Source organism: Tauraco erythrolophus, chromosome 9, assembly GCF_009769465.1.
Source record: "Tauraco erythrolophus isolate bTauEry1 chromosome 9, bTauEry1.pri, whole genome shotgun sequence".
Taxonomy (NCBI): Eukaryota; Metazoa; Chordata; class Aves; order Musophagiformes; family Musophagidae; genus Tauraco; species Tauraco erythrolophus.
In genome coordinates this window covers 4,739,790-4,765,239 of record NC_141473.1, presented here as the reverse complement: position 1 = coordinate 4,765,239, position 25,450 = coordinate 4,739,790, and the positions used below count along the sequence as shown (strand labels likewise).

Here is a 25,450-nt window from a genome sequence, read left to right as displayed (position 1 = left end):
TTACTCCTTTGGCACCAGTTTCAGACCCCCGAGACCGTCATTCTCAACAGCTATAAGGAGCTACCAAAATATTTTCCCAGTCGAAGCAGTGAGGGAAATTCTACAAAGTCCCTTTAAAAACTAAGAACCATTACATATAACTGTAAGTTAGAGTCAAAAAGCATAAACAGAGCTTCAATTCAGACCACCTATCTGTGTCTGTGGCCTGATAGAGCCTTTATCCACATGGCCTTCAGAGTTATGAAAGTCCTAAAAAGCCAGCTCCAACCCATGTGAATAATGGTCAGTGCTGCAACAACCTCCTTGCCCCTGGAAGGAGCAAAGGAAAGTGTAGGGCATATGGAAATGGTAATATTGTTTCCCAACAATTTTCAGTCCCAGAGTTATTAATTTTCATTCTTAGGTTGTCAAAGGTTAAAAATTCAGGAATGTCCAACTGTACTTCAACTTATCCCAATCTATATCCCAATTTATGCTGGCAAACCCACCACAAACAGCCTTCTCAACATTTTCAAAGAAATAGCTGCAAGGTATTTTGAGTAAGCTGTATTCCAAATACATTTCAAATAACATTTACAGAAACAGAGCATCTGAGGTCTTCAGATATATATCTTACTAAAGCCCAGGAAATGTTTGGCACCAAGCTGGCTACTGCCATAGAGGGTACAGAAGCTTTTCCATATGGTCCTCTGAGGCTACATGTATTTCTATAATATTTCATCTGTGTTTATTGTGAATTCATCATTGCTATCCATGCAATTCCAAGAATTGCTATCCTTAAATATTTCCTAAATATAAAAGAAGAGTCTGGAAAACTCAGTAAGTTTGTATTAGAGACAGATCTTAAAGCTCTGGTATACAGCTACTGTCTGCTCAGCAGTATATTTTCAGTTGGTACAGCTGTATATGTAAAACATAAATGAAGTATCCAAGAACACAACTGTCAATTAAATTTCCTGAATTATCCCTAGCTTCCCACTGAGCAGTATTAGCAGATATTACAGCCACAGCTGGGTTACAACAGCAGAGAGTGACAGGTCTGTCTACCTCTGTTTTTACAGACCACTTCTACCAAAATGGGCATCAGGTGGGTCTGACTCAAAGAGAAGATGCAGTTGTTGAGCCCTTTTCCCAACATCTGGTGGCATATGAAGGAAGCGCTGCAACACAGACACAGATTCGATTCTTAAAACTCCTCGTTTCTCAGGCATTCAAATGTGAGATGGGCAGCTCAAAAGTTACTTGTTTTCCCACATCTACCAAAGTTACATTAATTCACCTACTTCTACGTATTAATGCTGACATTGTAAAGTGATGTTTGTATAAAAGTTGAAGTACAAGATACAGATAAAAACTCTATTAACAGTGGAAGATAAATTCTTCAAGGAGAAATGAACAATGGGCAAACACAGGAATATAAATATGATCACTGACCTGAGTTATAACCTTTGTCAAGAAAAGGTTTCAATGCATTTTAAAAAGATGGAATTTGAAGTAGCCTTAGGCTTTAAAACCACTGCTTGCCAGGAAGCATTAAGATCTGCAGAGCACCTTGAACCAGCATCGTGCTAATCCCTTTCACACTGATGAAATTCCACCAATTTCTGCAGACCAAGTACCCATATCTCTCATAGCTTCAGCTGGGATCCTTGGTCCTCATTCAGACTCAGGATATTTCCCATTGGTGTGATGGTCATCAGGGTGCAAACCTCTCCTTAGTGAGGAGAGGGAAAAAGAAGAGAGAAAGAAGAGCTTATTTGAAAAAAAACCCCACACTTAAATTACATACTTGAATTTCCATGGTTTCAAATGGACTTAAATAAAGCTAAGCATATGTTTAATTTATGTATCAAATACAGGGAGTCTAAAGGACATGCTTACAGTTATGCACAGCTTAAAATACTATGGCCTTAAATGGGGGCAAAGAGAGCATTACAAAAAAAAAAAAGAAAAAAAAAAAAAACCTGTGCTGTTACTTCTCCCTGCTCTCTTATTTCCTGGCATCAGCTTCTCTAAAGCTAAAAGAATATTTTTATTAGGTAAAATGAAGCAGATGGCTGTGTATAACTAGCACAGAGTGCTACTTGAAAAAAAAAAAAAAAAAAGAAGAGTTTTAATAAGAACTTCTCATTGATTAAATATTTCCAAAGGAAAAGAATTCCAATTAAATTTATGTTGAAACGTCTTTTCTCAAGCTTCAAGTCTGTATTTTTTCTAAGGCATCTGAAGTTCTGAGTTTTCCCTATGGACACTTCAAAATATTGTTTCTATTAAAAAAAAAACTTATAAACTCAATCAAATCTTTAGTAGTTAAAATTGCTATTAAATTTCTTTGGAAAAAATTTCTTTCCTGAAAGCTGATCTTTTCTCAGCAAGATGCTTACTTGAATTTAAAAATTGTAGACTGAAATAACAGACAGAATAGATTCAAGTTACTGTATACATAACTTTAAGCTATACATTTTAAACACATTATCTTGATAAGTAGGAGAGTGAAGGAGCTAATTAATGAAAACTGGAAGTAAGGACTGGGTCGTAAGCAAACCCCTTTTTTCTTTTACTCAATTTTCAATAATAACTCAAAGTCTAACTCAGCTTATGTTTCACTTGCAGACAAACACAAAAACATCACTTCATATGCAGTGTCTTACAAAAAAATATCTTTTTCTTATAGGAAAATGGACTTTCTATTAGATAAGCGATCTATAAATGTGAATGTTGAAAACTGTGATTCAATTAAAACAAATCATCTGCTTATTACATATCCAGAAGCTAAGATGAAGGGAAATTAAAAGGTTACAATTCCTTTACAAGTTATATGACTTCTGATTTTAATTCATGTTTCCCTTCCAAGCTAGACACAAGAAAACAGAATAAACACTTGCTGATACTATGACTGTTCTAAAAGCCTTATTTTATAATGAAGAGAAATATATTATTGCCTAAATGTATTCAAACAAAGAAATTCCAGTCTTCTGCCACAAGTCAGCCAAAACAGCAGTAAAAATATACCTAATATCAAACCACTTCTGCTTAAATTCTTTTCTGTTCTAAGCAAGGTGATCACAAACATTATTTTACCATAGGAAGTTTGGGAGGACAAAATAAAAAAAAAAAAGCATTACTCATCACAAGTATTTATAGCAACCACTGCCAGTAGGAAAGAGAAGAAGAATTAAAGCACAAGGGCTGAAAGCAGAACTTTGATAATTTTGTCTTTTGCTTGTGTTTTGTTAACTTTTCAAATGGAGCTAGTGAAAACAAGAACTGAAAGACAAGCAGCCACGCATCCTGCGTGTTTGCATACACATGCTCCCATTACTGGGTTAATCTTCAGTGTTACTTCAATTTCTCCAACCAGGAAAACAAAGAAAGGGAAGAAACATAATTTGACTAATTATTTCAGGTTTTAACCACTGCTAATTATTTTTACGAGTGACAAATACTAACGACTCCCATGCCCGAAGGCAGAGCGCCTCACTAAATGTTATTTTACATTATGATTTTTCCTGATGATGTTAAATTGCAACTGATTGTGTCGCTATTGCCATTGCAGGCTAGATCTCCGATAGACGAGATGCTTTACAACCCCAGTAGCTCTTGCCCTCAGGTCCCAGCTTAATCACCACATCCATACAGGACTGGAAGTAAAATCGGGTCCCACACAGTACACGATGACAAGAGAAGCAGATAGAATCATAGAATGGTTAGGGCTGGAAGGGACCTTCAAAGGCCATCTAGTCCAACCCCCCTGCAAGGAACAGGGATATCTCCAACTAGATCAGGTTGCTCAGGGCCTTGTCCAACCTGGCCTTGAACGTCTCCAGGGATGGAGCATCCACCACCTCTCTGGGCAACCTGTTCCAGTGTTCTACCACTCTCATAGTAAAAAATTTTTTCCTAATATCCAACCTGAACCTACCTCCCTCTATTTTAAAACCATTACCCCTTGTCCTATCATAACTGGCCCTCCTGAACAGCCTCTCCCCATCTGTCCAGTCTGACTTTCTTTGGAATAAAGCATACACCACCTGATTCATTCCGTACGCTTCAAATAGTCTAAAAAGAAAAAATAACCCTCAGAAGCCTTTGAAAAATGTCATTATTCTGTGAATTCCTTGTGAACCAAGGTAGTGCCAGTCACCTGGGGTGAGCCCTAAGCTTCTCAGCTGCCCTTGCATCAGATGACAAGATTGATCAGAGAGCGGATTTTTTTATTTCGGGGAGGAACACAACAGCCACATGAACACTGTGATGGCACTGCAGTGGCACCAGACCTCGCCACAGGGGCAGCTGCCCATATAATTGCTCCTCACTATACATTCAGCATAGTGAAACTCGAGCAGCACATGAGCCTTTCATAGGCTGACTTGGACCAAGTGGTTTTTTTTCTTCATGTACGGTACTAAGCAGCATGAAAATACAGCTGCTTAAATACCAGTGCCTTTTGCCTTTCCCTAACATGCCATAACCCATCCTTCTGAGAGGTGAACAGAAATCACCAGGGACCTCATTACCCACCTGACACATCAGTCCCTGCAGTACCTACCCTTGGTTATAAGCATCGGTCTTTTAAATACTACTGAAATTCAGAAGCCTTAATGGAAAGTAAAATTAAGCTCTGAAAAATCAAGCAACAAGGAAAAGATCTGCAAATTTTAAGTGGCTTTGAAAAATTTTTAAGTCCTATTAATTTTAAGTTAACCACAAAGGAAGCACTATCTAAAGAAAAATAATTGCAAGCCCATACTTTTAACTCTGCTAGTCTTGGAGGTAACTAAGTTGTAAAGGGGCTTAGGGAATTGCTGTATCTATAGTATACAGATAAGTTTGCATAACAGCAAAATATTTTGATTGGAGGGTTACTATAATTCTCTATTAGAGGTAAAGATCTAACAGAGAAAAAGGCTACATTTAAACAAGAAAAGTAAGCCAGAGAAGTCACTGCAATCAGGTTTTGCTATAATCTGGGTGTTGTTACTGGGTTATTTGTCTATGAGCATCCCAGAGTCCTGGGATCAGGTAAGTCCCTATATCAGAAAATAATAAAAATGGGTTTTGGATAATAAGGAGAATCAACTCATGGAGAATTTGCATAGGTCAAGAAAACACCACCATGAAAATCATCATCAAGCAGAAGCATGACATCATGAAGCCTTTGTTCTCAGGAAAAAAAATGCACCATCTTTTGACGGGAGAAGAGCAAAAAACAATTTGCACGGGAGAGAAGGTCCTTTCACCCAAGGCACTGCACAGCTCTCTAGGGAGGGGACAACAGCCCCTGCGCTGCAGGGGTGGGGACCTTATTGTCACAATAAATGTGAAAGAAACTGCTCCCACAGAGCTGGCAGAAGCACTACGGTCATAACCAGGAGAGCCCTGGCATGGCTTTCGAGAGATTTTGGGAAGGAAGAGCTGAGTGGCACCTCCCTTCTGCTTGCTTCCCAGTAAGAGGCTGTCTTCTTGGCTTTTGCTGGAGGCTCTGGGCTATATCGAAGGAAATATCATCCATAAGTAAGACTCTTACTCTTCTCTACTTATTTTAAGTAAGTCTTACTGGTGATGACAGGACACTGGGCTAGAGGGACTCCTGATCTAAACCGTTATAGCCATTCTTCTGTTCAAATAAATTGGACTTTAACATCAGCATGGAAAATAAGAAACCACAATCAACAGAGAATTCACAGGTTTGCATCACAGTCCTTCATCTTACGCCACTATGTAATAAAAGCTGTGATGAAATAATTAAATAATACTTAAATATATTTATATAAAAATAATTCAGTTTCTCTAGAACTCATCTGAATACCACCTGCACACCATTTCTGTGCTCATGGGTTCTTTTTTTTTTTCTAGCAGAGAGCATGAAGCAAAGAAGCAAACTGCCTCACTCAGATCTCAAAAGGCATTAAATACAAAGGCTGGCAAATTACTGGAGCCTTACAGTGAAAAGAGCCTCACATCATTCAAAAGGGCAATAATTTTCTAAGCTTTACCTGCACATGGGCTTGGAAAGGAAAGGTCCATTTCCACCTCCCACCACTCACCTCCAGCTGGCTCTGCTGCTTGTGTGACTGCACAGCAAAGTGGAGCCTTTAGACCAAAATTAACTTATTTAAGCAAACAATAAAAAAAAAAAAAAAAAAAAAGAGAGGGCAGGTTTTTTTTTTCCTCCTATAGAAAAAGCTCACAGAGCTATCTGTGCAGAGGTACTGGAAGAAGCTGAAGCAAAGGGAGGCAGTTGCACAGTGGGATTTTAAGCACGGGTGGTCCCTCCTTCCAGCAGCTGCCCACCATTATGCTGCAGTGGGCATCATGTGAAATTGCACTGCTGATTAGACCTCATCCTTCCCAGTCCCAGTCTTAGTTTGTTAACTAGCAAATCTCTTCAGCTGGAGGAAAAAAAGTCTACTAGAGGATTTAATAATGAAAGGTAACTAAGAAATGAAATAAACTTTAGAGATTTCTCACCATTGGCTTGTTGCTAGTGTCCTGTTTATGACTGAGTTTTAAACGTTGTATTTTATTATGCAAAAGTAACATTTTTTACACTGGAAAAGACTGTGATTTAGAAAATAACTCTAATAAAGAGGAAAACAGAAGCACAAGAAATGTGAGAATAAAATTTGGTCCTGCAAAGCACCTAAGCACATCTGCAAAATTAAATAAAAGAAATTAAACCACATTGTATGCTATTGACTTCTGAACCGAAACTTTTTTTTGGTAGCGTAATCATTGCCTCTCAAAAACTTACCTTAGGGCAAGTGCTTCATTTGGAGCCACACTTTCATTTAACCATTGCCATTAACTATAGGTGAAAACCCCCAAAAAGCAGTTTGCTGTGTGAGCTTCCTTCCAGGCTGACTGTTAAGGTGAGCTGAGATGATTTCCTCCAGCTGGGGAGGCAACAGCTCTGGGCTGCCTCCACCTTAGTGTGTCACAGAGGTGTGTTTGGATTTGCACCCTCAGCACACCAAGTTTGGAGGTTTTCTAACCCAGGAAACAAGCCCCAGAAATCTAAAGGTTATCCATCAACCTTATGCGCTTCTATAATTCCAGTGTTTCCCCTTCATTTGAATTACGTGAGCTGACAAAGTAGTCAGAACTGATAACCATCCGTTGATTCTCTTTATGCAACAGTTCAACCTTAAGCTGTTTTCTCCTAAGTTCTCCCACTTAGGAGAAAAATTGATGTTACCTGGATATTAAGCCTTCCTCTGTGGGCCCCAAGGCCGTACCGCTTTGCTGTAGAGGCGTGGAGCTGGAAGTCCGTAATTTTTAATGTCTCTAGCCCAAGAGGAGGACAATCTACAAAACAAAAGATTGATTAAAATTTAACTTTAAAAACATAATACTAAATTAAGGAAAACCCACAAAAGTGCCACAAAATTAATAAGTATTCAAAGTTTCTGGATTTCACTTGCGCTGAACTGGCACTGTCAGTGAGCACAGCACCGCTGAAGTCGATGAGAAATGGCAGCTCTCGTAAAATCAGCGAAGCAATGCTGATTTACACCAGCTGAGGGTCTGGCTTTTTGAGGGTCTCAGTTATTACTGCTTGCTATACACTCCAGTTTTTCACAGATACGCACTGCATTTCCTGACAAGCGCTTCTCAGTACCAAATGCCAGTAAAATAGCCTTTTATTTTTCTCTCTTTTTTGGCATTTTCTTTTTCATCTCTTGTTTTGATCCCCCCCGCCCCCGCTTCCCGTCCTCATTCCAAGCTACTGTATGAAGTTATGTTTCTAATTAAGATCTGTTTTGCAAACTTCCATCGCCATCCCTCATGTTGCGCAATAGCATCGGTTCCAGCGGTACGGGAGGCCAAACGGCTGAGCTCTGCAAAGGTAATGGTGAGGCACAGAGAGGGCAGTTTTGAAACAAGGGACCATGTCTCTAAGTTCCAAAGCCTTGAAGAAAGAAAAGCAGATGCCATTACTTAAGCAGCTAGCCAGTAGTGCAGCAAACTACAGCCTGGAGCTCTGGCTTTGGAAGATAAGACATTGGAAAGGGTCTACTTCATGATTACTAGAAAAGTATTCTGGTCTAAAATGACCCCAGCCACCACAGTATTTAAGTCCCTCGCAATGCTTTGCATATTTATCCTCAAAATACCATGGTGAGGTGGGGATGACCCACTCCCAATGTTTCACAGGAGGTGAACAAAAGTACAGAGAGACACTTTGGAGCGTCTAAATTGTACAACAGAGCACAATTTAGAGACCCTGAAGTCAGCACCAGCTGGAATTGGGAAGTCTGCGTGGGGCAGAGGGGGAAAGCAGCATCATACTTATTATTTAGCTCAAGTACTTGTTAGGTTAGACGTGGTTTTGCACTGCTGTGGTCGCATCACATTCTGGTTTTGGATAGAGGCCAGACTTTTCCAGCAGTTGAGTGTGGGAGGTTTGCTGTAACTTGCACAATGGATTGTGACAGAGACAGGAACCAAGCACCACTCATGAAGCCAGACCACATGTTCAGTCTCCAGGCCACCCCTCCAGTCCCCAAACCATCCCTCCTCACCACCTGCCTGACAGCTGGGATCACGATCTTGCTTCAGCCACTGTTGCTGGAGAATTGTCAGAGAGCTCGCTCCCATGCTCTATACCTGTATCCCTCTTACATATATATATTTTTAATCACTCACCAAAATATTATGAGGGTATATACCTAAGAATCCCAACATAACAAGGACATGGACCTGTTAGACCAGGTCCAGAGAAGAGCCATGAAGATGATCCGAAGGCTGAAGCCTCTGCTATGGAGACAGGCTGAGAGAGTTGTAGTTGTTCAGCCTGCAGAAGAGAAGGCTCCAGGGAGACCTTCTAGCAGCCTTCCAGTGCCTAAAGGGGCTACAACAAAGCTGGAGAGGGGCTTCTTACAAGGGCATGTAGTGATAGGACAAGGGGCAATGGATTTAAACTGAAAGAGGGGAGATTTAGATTAGAGATAAGGAGGATATTAGATATTTAGATTAGATATATGAGGGTGGTGAGGCACTGGAACAGGTTGCCCAGAGAAGTTGTGGCTGCCCCATCCCTGGAAGTGTTCAAGGCCAGGTTGGATGAGGCTTTGAGCAACCTGGTCTAGGGGAAGGTGTCCCTGCCCATGGCAGGGGGGTTGGAACTAGATGATCTTGAAGGTCCTTTCCAACTCAAACCATTCTATGATTCTATGATTATCTCATCCTGGCCATGTCTAACTTTCACACGTAGTTTTGCAGTTTTGCAAACTGGCAAAACTTACGAGATTTTCTATGCTTCTCCCTTGCTCATAACAACCTAAAATCCCTCAGGAAAAACATTATGTGCTGTCAATTCTTGCTAGTAGTTCTTTGTTCATCCTTAGGAAAGTTCTCACAGAAATCCAGGGCCAAAATTTGTGTCGTCCAGACAATGCTAAATATTAATAATAAAGACAAATGCTAAATATTAATGTATTTTCTAAAGTACCGACGGTGATCTTAGTCGTACACAAGAGACAAAATGTAGACAGATTCTCATTTTGAAGAGCTTTCAATCTAATTATCCAAAACGGAGAAGAGACAGGATGCATAAGGAACGCCAGAAGAAAGAGTAGCTCAGAGGATTTTTGTTTTATTGGCTGATTGTTTTAATCACATTTCCTTACAGAGTGTTTCATCTTTCATCATACTCTGACTGGAAGAAGTCTCAGGCTCCGACAAATCTCTACGTGAGTAAATGACATAGCTGGGAACTGCCTGCCTTTCTTTAACAAGTTCAGTCCTCAAAGCAGGTTTGGAAATCAATCTCACGGTGTAATCCTGCAAACTCTTTTGCACCTCAGTATATTTTTGCTCTGTGGACAGTCTCACCATTCTCAGACACTTGAAAGCCACGCAGAAGTGTCAAGTCTGAGCTGAAAATAAAAGCAAACTGCTTTTACATACTCAGTTCATAAAATATCATTTAATTTGATGTTTATACAGTACCTAACAAGGCTAAGGGGCAGCCTACAGGTACTGCCAAAGTTAATAAAAGCAGAAAGTTTCCCGTAAAGTGAACAGCTGACTCCATCAGCAACGGATCCACCAAAGTTTGGTCCCTTCCAGGTTGCTCTTGACAGCCCGTTCTCCAGGACTGAACGGGAGCACGGGCTTACGGAGCAGTCCTGGGGACAGCCAGCACGTCGCCTCTCCATAGGATGCACAGCCACGTGACCTGCAGTCCCTTTCTCACCATTACTCTCTTCTGTACCTATTTTCATGAATTTTGTAGGAAAGGCATGATTTTTGAGCCTGGCAGCTGCCTGTTACACCTAGCTGAAGTTATCTGGTGTGACATACACCTGCCAGTGTATGTACGGGATGTGAGTTTGGTTTTATTCAGACTGAAATGTTAGCCATTTACTGTAAAACTGCAATATTCTTGACCTGCCTGTGGATTTCAGGGAGAGTTTCTTAAATTGCAGAAAGGATATTTACAGGCTGAAAAAAATGCCTGCATATATTTGTGTGTATTATTTCTGTTTCTAGAGAAACTGAAGCCTAATAATAGACTCAAAAACGTTCATATGGATCTCAGTTAAACATGCCTGGCTGCTCTTTATTTTTCAAGGACAATTTATTTGTATTGTCTGTGAATGCATCAGATTAACAGGCCAATATTATGAAATTTAAAGAGAGTTTCAATGAAAGCAAGATCAGGATCTAAGAGTAGGCAGGAGCTATCTGTGACGTGGTAGAGGTACCTTTGATGAAAACTGTGCAATAGGTTGTTCACAATATGCTGTCCTTTCTGACTGTTCTCAAGCCTTACAATACATCAAGTGAAATTATTAGGATCTTTACTATCCATTCAATCCAGGAATTTATTTTTTGCAGTTATTTATGTAAATTTACAGGAAATCAACTAACTTGCTTTCTCTGGAAGTGAACTAGACTTTCAGCTGTCACTGCACTAACTTACCAACTCATGTAAAGGGTTTTTTGTTTTAAGTTTGTAAGAAAAATCAAGTATTTTGCTCCAATACTTGACTGAAACTTCATGAAAAGCATTCCTTTTACAGTTGGCCCCTCTTTCTCCAGTGATCATCCCAAACCGGAGACAGAGCAGCAGGATTCTCCATAAAAAACCATTGACCTTTAGATGTTTCCGTCTGTGCAGCTTTGCACTGGGATGATATTCTTGGAGTCATCAAGCCTATTGTTTGCAGTAGCTTTGATGTATGGAAGTTGATTTGTTTTCCACAAAAGAAGACCTTTAATTTTGCTTTTAAATGACATTAGGTCTTCTATTTATAGCCATAATACTTGACTATTAACACTTCAGGAATATTAATTTTTCCACACGCGTATGAATTGCAGTGTCAATAAAAAGCAGAAATGAATGATGAATGATGAGATGAATGATGAAATGAATGATGAAAAGAGGAGCATATTAGACCAAAACATCAGTCTGTAATGTACACTGATGGTGGGCCAAATTTTCCAGTATGGCCTCATCTGATTAACTCCAGGTTACTCATTATAATACAATGCAATCCACCTAAGGTTTTCACAACGTCAAAAAAAAATAATCCTGAGTCATACTGGGAATTTAATTTTAAAGAAATTATTCTGTTGCTGTGTGTCAGGATAACGTATTTTTGAAAAACATACAGGAAAAGAAACTGATTTATGGCATCGATAAAGACTGTACTTTTAAAAGTATTAGTTTAATATATTTTATTTAACTTCAAGAAGTCTTCCATATAACATGAAAATCACCACACAATCTCCAAGACTGTCTTAATGATTTTGTGTTGTCCACACTAGTTTGAAAAACACTTGCAGAAGCTACAGAAATTGAGTAACATGAATCATCAGAGCAGTTCATACCTTACAGATTCAACTGGAAATTTCCTAGTTGTTTGGTCGTTTCTTTAAATGGTTGAAAAAGTAATCATTATAAAACACAGAAAATTGAACTATGGCTTTGAAAGACATTTAAATCCCCGTACAATATACATAATGAATTACTAACAAAATGCAGCTAGAGTATTAATATTTTAGAGAGACTGAAAAGCAAGCATTAAGTTTGCAGGTGCAGGGAAGAGGCTGAGACATGGACATTTCCCTCTGCCTGGCCCATAGCCAACCATGATTTTGTCTGTGATTTGCAACCATGAACAGGTATTCGCTTTAGAAACAAGCCATTAATAAGATGTCTGGATCAAATTAATAAATTCCAAGAACTAAAAAGAAGGATTTGAATTCAGACTTGATTACATTTGTATCTTGAACAGTGTTCTTGTGAGGTTTCAATTTCAAAATAGCTTTCCTATAAGCTGTATTAAATGGCTTTATCTCAGCACCCATTATTTTCAGTTATGCTTTTGCAAGCCAGACAGATGATTGTACCCCAGCTAAGGGCAGCAAGGCATTTCTGATACCTTGACACTTAGCAATCGTCTCTGCCTTGAAGTCAGGATGGAGAAACACTAGAGAATTACTTCAGACACAGCCTCATCTCTTGAAATCTCAATTTATCAGTTATAAATTGGGGCCTGCCTATACTGAGAGCACCTTCTGAAGGAGCTCCTGAGCTCCCTCCTCAAGCCAACATCAACTCAACTTGCAATCTCAGCATAGCTCTGTGCAAGGATATTAGCTCAGGTCTGAAAGCAGTTTCAGGCTCAGGATGGCTGTGCCCTACTGATGCAGCATCTTCCACTGAAAGTCTGGCCAAAAAAGTCACCTTCTGCAGAGCCAGCTTGGTTATCTTGACACCTGCATTATAATTATAGTTGCTCTGCTGCAGCATTAGCTGTTCTTTATGATAAAAATATATTAGCAGGCATTCTCAGAAACATATTAATTCCAGAAATAGAAGATATGTGTATGAGTAGGGCAAGGAAAACACTTCTGTTCATCTTTATTGTCTAAATTATTCATTTATTTTATTTTCTTCTGTTCTAAACAAAGGTTGTCAGATAAGCACAGATTATCTTTATAGCTCTTGTATCTAATAAGGATGCATTTAGGAAATGATCCTGTGCTGTTCCTTCGGAGGCACAGCAGACAAATGATTGTTTTATTTAAAGAATATTCTCCATCAATTTAGGAACATGTTCAGTTTTTCAAGTAGAAAGAAAAAAAGAAGCATCATGTTTCCTCTTTGTTTCTATTTTTAAAAGCCATACCTATAACCCTTTTCAATTCCTGCAAGTCTGTGCTTGTCTAACTCCTCAAGCCCAGTGATACTTGTAGAAATGGAGAAATATCAGCCTTGTGCAGTCTGACAGTCTCCTTGACTTTTGGAGGCAGAATATGCTCTGATTATTTATTTTTTATGATTCTAAATGTGTTTTAGCTCTAGGAGATTTGTCATTTTTAAATACGTAAGAATCTCCTTGCACTGCAAAATGTCTGGGGAGAAGGCATGTTACACCACAGAGATACAGCAGTTCAGAGATGACAAAAGCAGGTCAAGGTAGTGCTGATGGTGAGTTAACACAGAATTTTCTCTATGTCAAGAGTGGGTTTAGCACCAGGTTTTTGTTGTTGTTGCTGTTGGTATCTGTAGCTTTGCTTTTGGGGCTTGAGCTTGCACTGCTGAAGTCAACAGAACTCCCTGTGACTCGAATAGAAGCTGGATCAGGTTTTCACTATGATGAAGATGAAGACCTCATCACCCTTCCAGTGCAACTGATTTATTTACATAATGTGTTTTCCATCAAAACATACACTGCCAGTATGATTTTCAGTAATGCAGCACATCCAAAGTTATCCCTGCATTCAGCAGCAGCAACGGACACTGAAGTATCTTTAAAAATTTTGCTGGTCAGTTTAGAGGGTCAAAACCACATTGCACATCTTGGCCTTAAAGTGGCCAGTTTGCCCAAGTCAGGGGATGCCAGTGGCCAACAGGTACCTGCAGCAGGTACAGTGCCAGCGTTACATGCTCTAGGATGCTGTTTCTATTACTGTAATCAATATCCATTTCTTCTTTCTGTAAACCCTTTATGTCTATCAAACTTGGCTACAGACTCATCCCTTCTCTGGAGACCTTGTTCTCTGGGGACTCCACACATATCCTGCCAAGACAGTATGGTCAGACAACTCATGGCAAAATCTCATGTCATAAAATAGATGTAGTTTCAGGTTTTGATTCCCGATTTCTTTTTCTGGGTCATCCCAGGGTAGATTGAGAATTTAGGCCTTGTTTAAGCAAAACACTTAAACATATAGTTAATGAAGAAGATGCAAGTCCATGAAGCTATTGATATAGGTAAGTTAAGCACATAATTAAGCATATATTTTAGGGGATGAAGAGTTTAATGCTTATTATACTATTCATACTATTCTTAGATCTTTATGGTCTTGGACAAAAATTCTTAATGAGGTCAATATAATAAATTTTACTCTAACAGCTAACTTTAGAGCTTTTCCTATGAAAAGCGTGGTTGATAATTTATCTTCCAACAGCAGAAACTTTTAATGGAAACTCTGGCAGTCTAATTCCTGTGTCTCAAGTAATACTTAGGTCACAGGTGTGCATAGTATTTTAATACTGCAATGCACCTGAAGGGTGAAAAAACAGTAAAAGCACATTTCTACTGACCTGCTACTTGCTGAAAATATCTTTTGATTGGTTTTCTGTGATGGACAGCCTTTGTTGGGGCCAAATTAAACAGAACAAGGTTCTCAGTTTTCTAAATAATTTGTCGTGTTTACAGTCTTAGGATACTTGTGGGGGAATGCGGTCTAGCTAAATTTTGCTGTTTTGATGATGTGATTGTGGAAGTGTGAAATTTCCGCAGATGTTCATGAGTCACACTCTATACTTGGTATGGCCCAGCCTTTCCCTGTAAACAGGTCCACGCGTTTCAATCCAAGCAGTTTTCTCACTTTGCTCACGTACCAGGTGTTGTAGCAAAACACACCAGTTTCTTTCCTGGCTTGAATTCTAGCCACCAGCCCCGTGCACCCCAGATTAATTGAAGCAGTACAGGCAGGTGAAGGTTCTTCGAGCACACACACAGTTTGCTTTCATTTGCTTTTTCTTATAAATCCGTTCCCAGGGCACTAAAAGAACAAAGCAGGCAATATACACTTACAACAAATCCCCTATATTGAAGTGAAAATACTCAATAATAGTCCCAGATCAAAGATCAAGTAAAGGATTAAATAGATGCTAAAATTTTCTGTCCTAAGACAAAGTTAATTGTTCTCTAATGCTCCATTGAAGCTGTATATTTTTCTAGGACAAGCAGCAAACACTGCACAGGGGTTTAAGAAGGAAAGGGCAATATTTATCACAGCACTGTGATGTACACTGATCTTTATGGTTGCTGTTGAAGAGTAAAAAAAAACCCAAACAAAACAACAAAACCACAAACACTTTTGGTTAGAAGCCACAAAACCTGTCTCTGTTAGAGGCTTGACCCAAAGCCTCCTTAGATCAGAAGGAACATTTTCACCGGCTCCGGGTGAGGGCAAGGTCTGAGTGAGGGTCCCACAAATGTTACCCATCTGATATCTCAGAGCTGCTTTTGGTGACCAAATATGCCTCTTCTTTTCAACCATTTTCTCCAGGGGCTGCCCTTGGGCCAAGGAGCTGTGTTTTGACAGTCTCTCAACTTCGGAGGAGAGGAGATGCTTTTTAATCCTGGCTTGCTTGCTAGGCACTGCTTTGTCTTCCAGGTAAACCCACTCCTTTCCCTGCTAGGAGTCACACCAGAAGATCTGCTGCAACCGTGTTTCATGTGTCCCACACTACTGTGCTTCAAAAACTAAACCAGCGCTTTAGGAAGAGAGTTACTGAGAAGTTGCAAATATCTTCTGCCTGATGGCACAAGGCACTGCAGGTCTGGGCAGGGACTGTGGATTTAAAGCCTATGTCTGCCGGAGTCAGAGGCAGCAGACACAGCCAAAAGCCCTGATGCAGTTTAAAAGCCACCAAAGACCTCACCATATCTCATACTGGTGACACACAGAGCCCTCCCATGGTGTAAAGACGCTGAACACTTCCACACTTTCTTTATGCCACCTAAACACTGTGTACCAGCTGGCAGGACTGGGCGCAACAGTAATTTGAACAGTTGCAGGGTACAGACTCTACGCAAGGGTAAAAGTGTCTCTTCTACTTCCAAGGTTGGGAGAAAGCTCAGCAATTAAAGGCAAATAAAGAATAAATTAAGAATTATCTTGATCCTTTAGGTCAGATCTGACACGAAACCAAACATTTCTGAGATTCAGCAAGCACACTTTTTTTTCTCTTTCATTACTTTTCGCACTTTTCCTCCCTCACAAACCCAGGTCGTGGCTGGTTCTAGATGCAACAAACCAGCACATTTAGCAGGAAGAGTTTCTATTATTCCCAGCACAGCTGGAAGCAGGAATTTCCAGAAAGCCTGTTCTTGGGGAGTTTTCTGGCCAAGCTTTCAGACTCCAGAGGCTCATCTAAACCCCAGAGACAGCACACATTCCCTGAGCTGCCTACTGCTGCCGTTGCACGGCCTGCCTTGGAGGTGAGGTGAGTTACGACGTGGACAATACAGGAGCCCAATCCTACATGCATGAAGCCGGCATGCTTGGGCACAAGAAGCGATTCCCATTTTTCCTTCTGGTTCTGGTTCTTGCTGCCTGTGGTCCTTCTGCTCAGGGGGAAGAAGCAACCATACCCCTACATGCCTGCAGGCAGCAGCCTTCTCCAGGTGGAGAGGTGGGTAGGTATGGAAACACTGTCCATAGCTCTTGCATGTTTAAAACAGCTTCATCTTTCTTTCTCCAGGTCTCTTTAGGAGAAGAGAAAGGCAGAGGAAAGGAGGGTGGGGGCAGGCATTCTGGATTTTCTTCCTTCCTGCTCATGGGAACGCCACCTCACTGGCCTGACATGAAAAAGGACGAGGGTAGGAATCATATTGCAAACCTGATCAAGGCATCCAGGCCACTAACAGAAGAAACGATGGGAGGGCAAGATGCCTTCAGTGTGGACCATCAGCATACGGAGGCATTAAGTATCACCGCAGGCATAGCCCCAGGAAAGGTTTCCAGACACTCGAGTTACAAGGTAGCTCTCATTTGTATCCAAACCTGACAAACCCTCCACTTTCTCTACAAAGGAAGATGTGTATTTCCATGCTCCGAAAAAGACGTATTATTCCCTTTAATGGCCCCCAAAAATACAGCGTGAAAAATATCGTATCAACTCTAAACTTTTTATTATGAGCTTTGACTAAGGCTGACTTCTGTGCTATTAATTTTAAAATGTCTCCTCTGATGTTTTTCTGAAGCACAGGATGAAGACTCTGTAATTCCAGCTAAAGCCACAAAACTGAGTACAGCCATCAAAAATGAGAACAATCCTTTTTTTATTTTTTTCCAGAGCCAGAGAAATAGACTTAGCCAAACAAAGAAGAAAAAAGCTGAGACAAATCACTCATACAGTGGCTGGGTATAGGACTAAAATTACCATTAAAAACGCATATCTGTCCAATGTCTTCATGCCTGAAATACTTTAAAATATCAAATCACTGGGGTATACGGCAAGATCAAAGATTCTACAATAAGAACAGTAAGTCTAGCCATTAAAAATAAACAGTGAAACTTGGAATACCATGAACAAGTGCAAAAAAAGCTGCTATCTTGAAGTACTACCCTGGCCCAACAAATGAGACACCTTAAAAATGCTGAAGTTTAACTGCTTTAACAATTCCAGTTGAGTGTATTTTACCAAAAATAGTACAACTGCACAAAAACAGTTGCATAAAATTGGCTTATGATTCAATCATTTCCCTTTCCCCACCTCCCCAAAAGCTGTAGTAGCAACTTTTCACAGACGTAAATACATTCATAATTAGGTATAGCATGTATACTATGCAGCTGCAGAGAGTGACAGCATAGTCAGGAAATTCCTTAACCATAAATAACCTGAAAAATGTCCATGACTTTGGGTCCTGGAAATATACATCTACCAAGATTTCTGCCAACTTTAAGGATTCTGCAGGAGATCCACCCTTTTGGAGCAAAATAGAGATCCCAGGCTGCACAAGGGAAGTATCCCAGTGGGAGGACATAGGAAAGGGGCTGTGTGTCCTCCATCATCAGGATCTGAATCACACACTCAGGGCTATAGTAGACCTAGTGGAGAAACACACATGAACAGCTTCAGCAATTCTCTAAAAACACTTAATTTCACTGAAAAAGGTGCCATCACTCCGATATCACCCAGTTTTCCTCTTCGCACTCTCTCTAGCACACACACGAAGCCCACACACACAGAACAGGAAAAACTCGAGAGGTTTTAAAGGAGGTCTCATTAGTACTGATGAGCCATTAAATTTTATCCCCACTACTATAGTTTACCTCCATTCCCACGTACTAAATTTACACTTGAGAAGGACTGAAATCAGCCACTTCCCAGTCAGCACTACTTAACGTCACTCAATTTTTAATCAAGTTAAGCTCTAGCTTAGACCAAACTGTATTTCTTTTACTTTTCTACAAGGTGGAAAACATGTCGAATATGATACTGAAACAGATGCAATAGCTTCCTTTGATGGAGCAGTCCAAAGCCTAACACAAGTAAACCAGGGATGAAGATAGAATCTCTTTGCTATTTGGTTTTGAGTTTCATAGCAGGGTGTTTGCTGCCAGGTTAGCTTTCTGACTTAGCTCTTGGTGGGAGCCAGCAAACTTCAGAGCCAGCATGATGAAGTAGTATGAGCTATGCCTTTAGGCAGCAGACAGTCATTAGTCATCTTAGCTGTGAGTTGAAATGTCATCTTTCATTTTTTTCATGATTAAAACTAAAAATACACATTTACCTACGGAATGTAGAGTAGAAGTAGTTCGTATCTGCAGTCAGACCCATATGAATAGTACAGGATCATCTTTCCAAGAGTCCTTTCTCCCCTGCTGGTTTGTGAAAAACTAATCTCTGCCAATTTTAAAGCTTCCCAAAGAGTTTGCTGCTAATCAGAACTGACGTTAAATTTGCCTCCTGTGGGCTGCAAACACACCTTCATGCACAAGCAAGAAGACCCTCAAAGGCAGGTTGACCACGTCAGCAGAGATTGCCAAGCCAACCATCCTACGCCAGCACCCAACTGTGCTTATATCCCTTGCAGTTAATATCCCTCATCCTCTCCAGCACTACCTGTGCTGCCCACTACCAGGAAGCATCGCTGAGGGAGTGGGAACCATAGCTCGAGCCTCAGAGTTCATTTGTGAGTCGTCACTGGTCTCAGTTGCTGCCTACCCTCCTCCAGGTTGCACATCTGGGCTAAATACTTGACCTATATAGAGAGCCTGTGACAGGAAATGCCTCAAATCAATCCAACTTGGTTTTAAAACCTTTTGCAAAGTGTAAGTCTCAGTTTTACAGAGGCCCGGTGTGTCTGCTCTAGCAGTGAATTTAGACATTTATATGTTGGTTTTTTTTTTTTTCTAAAATCACATCTGTTGTTATTATTTCATATGGAATAATAAGAGAAAAGAATAAAAACAAACACTTCTTATAAAGCATAGAAGTCACCGTAGTGCCTGGAGCTATTGCTCAGACAGTGATTTCAGAAGAAAGTTGTGTGGTTACAATTAACCTGAACTCAAACTTTGCGCTCCTTCCCAAACCTGGAGAAGGAAACAGTTTCTATTTTCTAGAGCAGAGTAAAACTAAAAATAAGTTTAGTTGGCTCATTTGCTTTTCATTTAATTATTCTTGTTAATGGACTTTTTCTTTTTTTTAATTGTGTGGTCGATTCAAGCTCAGCTCTAAGACAGTACTAAAAAGTCAGAAGTGGGTAATACATTTAAAGTCCCAAACAGTGGAAAACTGTTTTAGTGAAGGGATAAAAAATTGGCCAAGCTCACAGAGAAAATAACCAGAGGTTTTCTGGATATACCCAGAAGTCCTGGAAAACAGAAGATTTAGGAACTCATATAACAGCACTTTCCTCTTTCCTTTAAAGCACCCTACATCCAAGCTGTTGCACCCTTGAGAAGCACCCTGAAAGCAGAGTGTCTGAGAGTTCAAAGTGAAAGGAAGTAAATCTTAAAGAGAAAATTAAATCTCAAAGATTTGAGAAAATCAAATCCAGGCCTGGATTGCCATGTGATTAAACTCATTTAAAATAAAAAAAAAATAATTAAAAAAAAAAAAAAAAAAAAAAAAAAGAAAGGAGAAACATAAAGAGCAGAGGAGTGGATTTGCTGGAGTGCAAGGAAGGGTGCAGGAGGGATGCTTCTCCTGGGAATAGGTCCATGACTGGCATTTGGGCTCACTGTAGGGACAGAAACCACAGGAATCCCACTGGAAAATGCACCATTGCTGAAGAAATCGAAGGACAGAGCAGAGCTTGCAAAGGCAATTAATTATTCCCTACAGTAATTTCTGAAAAAGGCATGATTTTTTTAAGGAGCTCAGAAAACAACACATACTCTGCTGCCAGGCTCTCCCTTTCCCACATTTTACCAGCTGTGCTTCCCATGAGCTTTTGTTCAACTTCCCACAGGATTTCAGCTTCCAGATGACTTTTTAGCTTTCAGATGTTCATTGTCAAAAGGCAATGGCACATACCATAGTCCATTCATTTTACCTCCCGCTCTCTACTTGCCCTCAAGCTAGTCAAGGAAAAGTCAATTTAGGGAACTAAACAAAATAATATTAAAAAAAAAAAATGCCCCAAGCCTAAGCAAGCAAAAGGATTCTGTGGTTTAAAAAGCTCAGTTAATATCTTATAAATTTTGTGCACTCAGCATTTTCACAAGCCTCTGAGCTGCCTGCCCACAGAAAGAGAAATGCTGAAAATGCTTTGAGAAAGACATAGCCCGTGATATTTCTGAGCTGACCATAGGGAAGAACTGGAGTTTCAGCAGGAAAGTTCTTATGGAGCTCCAGCTCCACGCTACAGAGCGAAGGAGCTGGAACAGTTCAAGCGAGGTTCAGACAAGTATCTCAAAGGGTGGGCACGTCTCCAACTCAAATGACCGAGTGTTTGGAGGTCCTTCCTCCCTATTCCAGCTTCCTATGATCTTGCAGTTTTGTGCAGCCCTCCATAAGTTTCCCAAAATTCATTCTGTCTAAACATCTTTTCTGCTTTGTTTAACAATTCAGCCCTGATCCAGCAAAGGCTCATAATCACAGGCTAAATATTTAGCACAGAGGAGGTTTCCCTGATTCAAAGCTAAGTGCATCAGAAGCTTCAAATGGTATGAAATGTGAGTTATTAGTGAGTTTAAAATTGCGTGTATGCATGTCTGCTGGCTCAACACTGAAAGCCCAAGCACTTACCAGCCTGTAGACCCCATAAAGACTTCTCAGGAAAGCATTTAAATAAACCCTAATTTATACTACTTGTCCAGTGCAGTTTGACATCCTTTCCCTGGAGAAGAGTGTCGTGCTAGCAAGAGCCCATGCTGGCACCAACAGAGCCTTTGTCCCCGCTGCAAAACATAAATGTGCTAATGTGAAAAATGCAGACTATGATTTGGGACATCATTAACTCAACCACTGCCTTGGAGACCCCATCCTCCTCCCCACCCGCAGGAGCTGGAAGTGTTTAGTGAGCATAAGTATTCTGCCCTTGGAAAGGGGTGGAAGAGAGAAAGCTTCGAGGCAAGCTTCCCTGAGCATTAAAAACCCCTCGTTTTTCAACTTGCTAATTGGGAGGAAAAAAAATCCGATTCAGGATTAACGAACAGGAGTATGGAGTGGTTTTGCAGAGGAATAGTTCTGGGCTATTTTCTCCCAGCTTTTTCAAAGAGCTCTGGGGCATTTTAGCTGCATAACTCCACACTGGCATTTTTTAATCACATCTTGCAAAGCTTCCTGTTCTATTCCTCTTGTAAGAGCGTAGGGACTCTCTCTCAATCGCTCAGTAGGATTGCAATTTGACCAGCATTCAAGCATCAAAAAACCCCCAGCACATCTCTGCTGTTTGCATATTAGCAATAGCCAACGATTCAGATGTGTCTGCAATATTTTGTATTCCACACGCTACCAGCCTTCCGCATGATTTGGATTATTTAGACAGTAGACCTACAAGACTTTTTTTCCTGCCTTTTCATTTAATAGTTTAAAATAACACTGAATGCCTTCAGCTGCTGGTTGAGAGCTTTGCTCTTTGTTCATTGTGGACTTGAACAATTCTTTGCAGACAGACATCATCGGTCTGATATTTTTTGTAGAAGCTTTTTCAGATCCTAAGCAACAAGCAGTAGTTTTGCAGAAAAAAAAAATTAGATCGAGAGTATATTACCCCTTGTATTTTATTCTCTTTTTAAATAAAGAATTCAGTCATTCAGGCAGAGAACAGATGCTATACCTTGCAACCCTCATTCCTTCTGGGCTGCAAGTTTGGCAACTGAGGAATTTATTAGTATTCTTCTGTGAACCTCATGCATCCCACCCATCTCTGGAATACTTTGTCAGTATTTTCAAAGGTCTTTGGAAAAAGACTTGTAGCTTTCTGCCTCTACATATGATTCCCCAAACATTTGTTTTACTGTAAGATGGAAACAAGATTTTTGGGGGCCCCTTTCTGTCACTTACATGTATCTAATGAAATACCTGATGCAAAGGAACTGGGCTAGATGTGAGACACACATCTGAGCAGCCTGCAAGAGTTTTGGACTGTAGTCCTCTGTTGGGATCTGAAAGCATTCAGAGGACCCTGAGGGAAAAAATATCTGCCAAAAGAGCTGTAAGATATTTTTCTCTTTGTCCTAGCTGGGATATGTGCTGGACTCTGGCTATAACTGGCCCTGGCTCCTCTTCCTCCTCCTTCTCCTCAGCCCTCTATTTATCAGCAGCGTAAGAGCTATTGTATCAGGAGGGAAAGCCTCTTGCTCCAGTGGCATTCCCTGAAGACTGGGACATGTCCCCATGCTCTTGGGTCACTTGCATCCTGGTGCAGATCTGAGTTCAGATTTACTATCAGAAATTCCAGCCTTCCCTCCTACCATGTGTATAAGCCATGTATAACCCAGAAATGTTTCTTGGCAGATTTCTCGACGGAATTTTTGCTTGGAATTTAAAGTGTGTAAAGAAAGTCCAGTTTAAATGCTCTGTGGTACTAAACTGGGTCTGTCCTTCAGGGTAAGGAACTTGCTATCCAGCTTGTGATGGTAAATAATAGTTCCAACTCTTTCTGAAATGTTTTCTGTAACTTCTCAGTACATAAGTAACTAAGTGGAAAAAGAGAAGACTCATGCTGTCAAAGGTTGAAGTTTAAAGTTCTACTTTTAGGCAATCACATATGCAAATCACGAATTTGGCTGAAATAGAAATTCCTACTCTAGGCCAGAGAAAAATCAGACATCCTCTGCCACGTGTACGAGCAGACTCGTTACGCTGAAAATTGAAAATTATCTTGGCGGAAAAGTACGTGAAAGCCAAATCTGGCATAGGGGGTGGTCGTAACAGTGGTGGTTGGGAGTGTTGACATCCAGATTTGAGATCAGCTCTTCTAAGGTACTTTGAACTCTTCTTTTCATTTGACAGATGTTTTAGGAGGACCCTGACAGGAGAGAGGAGCCATAAACCTGTCACCATAAAACACTGTATCTCTGAAGAGGAGAACATAAAAATACTCCAATTTCTGGGAAAGAATGAAAAAGATGGGTTTTCAGTTGCTCCCATTGCAAACAACACCATCTCCCAGCACGCTGTAATGATTAACGCACTCGGGCAGTTTACAGTAAATCTTGGATGTGTTAGAGGAAGGAGATACTTGGCCTCACTCTGTACTCTTTTGTCAAACATAACTCCTCTTGAAATGGGAGACTGTTTTGATTTCTAAAGTTCATATGAGGAAACAGGTAAAAGGCAAAACTGGGGACAACAAAGACCACAGAACTCCTGAGCTCTCCCACGGGCCACAGAAAGCTCCAGAAGTCAAGCAGGGACATTTGGGGTTCTCCCTTATGTTCCCTTTTAGGTCCCAACCAGGAGGATCGATCTTGCAGAGCCAAAAAGAAAGGAAATGTCAAGAAAACTAAAAAAAACACAAAACAAAACAAAACCCACAAAAATTTGTGATACATGGGAGTGTGAGGAAGAAATCATCTACAGGAAGCGCTCAAGCCCTATAACCTAAGCAAACAAATAAAATTTAGGAAGTTCTGTTAGGCATTGTCTGGATGAGCTACTGAGGTCCAAAAGAACAAGCTGAGCACAGGACTCTGGTGCTTAAGCCCAGCAGAGCCCTGTTATAGAGCAGCTGAACGCTGCACCCAGCGCCCAGCTTTGGGACATAGCCAGGAGTGTCTCCTTCTGGATGGTGAAGATCTGTCTACCATGTACTAGGATTCAAAACTGATCATTTGTCTGTCCACAGGTCCCTACACTGCAAACTTGTCCAACATTCCAGGCTGTGGGTGAAACACGGCTACCAGACATGGCAATGGAACAGGGTGTTTCCCTTTTTCTGACTTCAAACGATCATCCAGATGGTTAAAGCACTCTCGTGGCTGATGTGAACGCACATCTCACAGGGAAAGTTGCTGCACACCAAGCTGCTGAGGCACACAGGTGCTCTCAGCACATGCTCCAGGAGATGCTCCTCTTTTCATAAAGCTCAGAAAGAGATCAATAGGGGCTGGAGAGCTCAGATGAGCCTGATTCCCCAGTCTGAGGACTAGGGGATGAGAAATCCTACCCTGATGGTTATTTTGGTATTTGTATTAACTCCCAATGGATGAACGAGGGAAATATCAACTACAGTTTCAGTCACTACTACCAAAATGATGACTACCTGTGGCCATATTTCTAAGGACAGGAGCTTCTCTCTTAGATTTTCAGCTTTTGTCTTGAGCACAAAATCACACTGTCGGAGTGCAGATCCTTGAAGAGACTGCACGAAGAAAATCCTGTGTAAATAGAGACTGGAGCTCTAAAGTTAGGCCTCAAGGGCAGAATGCCCTTGAAGTTAAGGATAAGAAAACTATGCAGTATGATAAGGGAGTAGTGTTTGCTTAGAGCAGAGCTTCGCTAGGCGGGTACCTGTTTGAAATAAGCTGTTAAATATGACAAGCATATGTATCATCCAATAATGGTGTAGAAAAGGTGTGGTCTCAGGATTATTGGCAAATACTGTCTATATAAGCAATAAGAACTGCGCAATAAACGAGACTTCCTGCAGCTAACTCATATTGAGTCGTCTCAGTACTTCTCCAAATCCCTTCTCCGCATTATGGCGCCCGAACAGGGACGGGAAAAAATGAGCTGGACTCATCGTTTCACTCGGGACATTTATTACTTGTTTTGAACGAGTGTTATTTTAGCGGAGAAGGGACGGCGACCTCAGGCGGCCCATCGGGGAAAGCCGGGCGGATCTACCCAGGCGGCCTATACAGGAAAGCCGACGATCCGCAGGATCCATTAAGGCGGCCCATCGGGGAAAGCCGTGCAGATCTACATACAGGCGGCCTATAGGGGAAAGCCGGAAGATCTGTAGGATCCACTGTCGCGGTAAGACGATGGAACGGGACGTTGCATTGTCGT

General features: G+C 40.8%; 1 protein-coding gene across 1 annotated transcript in view; it reads right to left on the bottom strand.

Moving 5' to 3' along the window:
• Positions 1 to 25,450, bottom strand: part of CPXM2 (carboxypeptidase X, M14 family member 2) — an 85,782-nt gene that overhangs the window by 44,033 nt on the left and 16,299 nt on the right. The window contains exon 2 of the mRNA XM_086616333.1: positions 7,199 to 7,308. Coding sequence (XP_086472459.1) covers positions 7,199 to 7,308 — 110 coding nt within the window. The remainder of the gene's footprint in view (positions 1 to 7,198; positions 7,309 to 25,450) is intronic.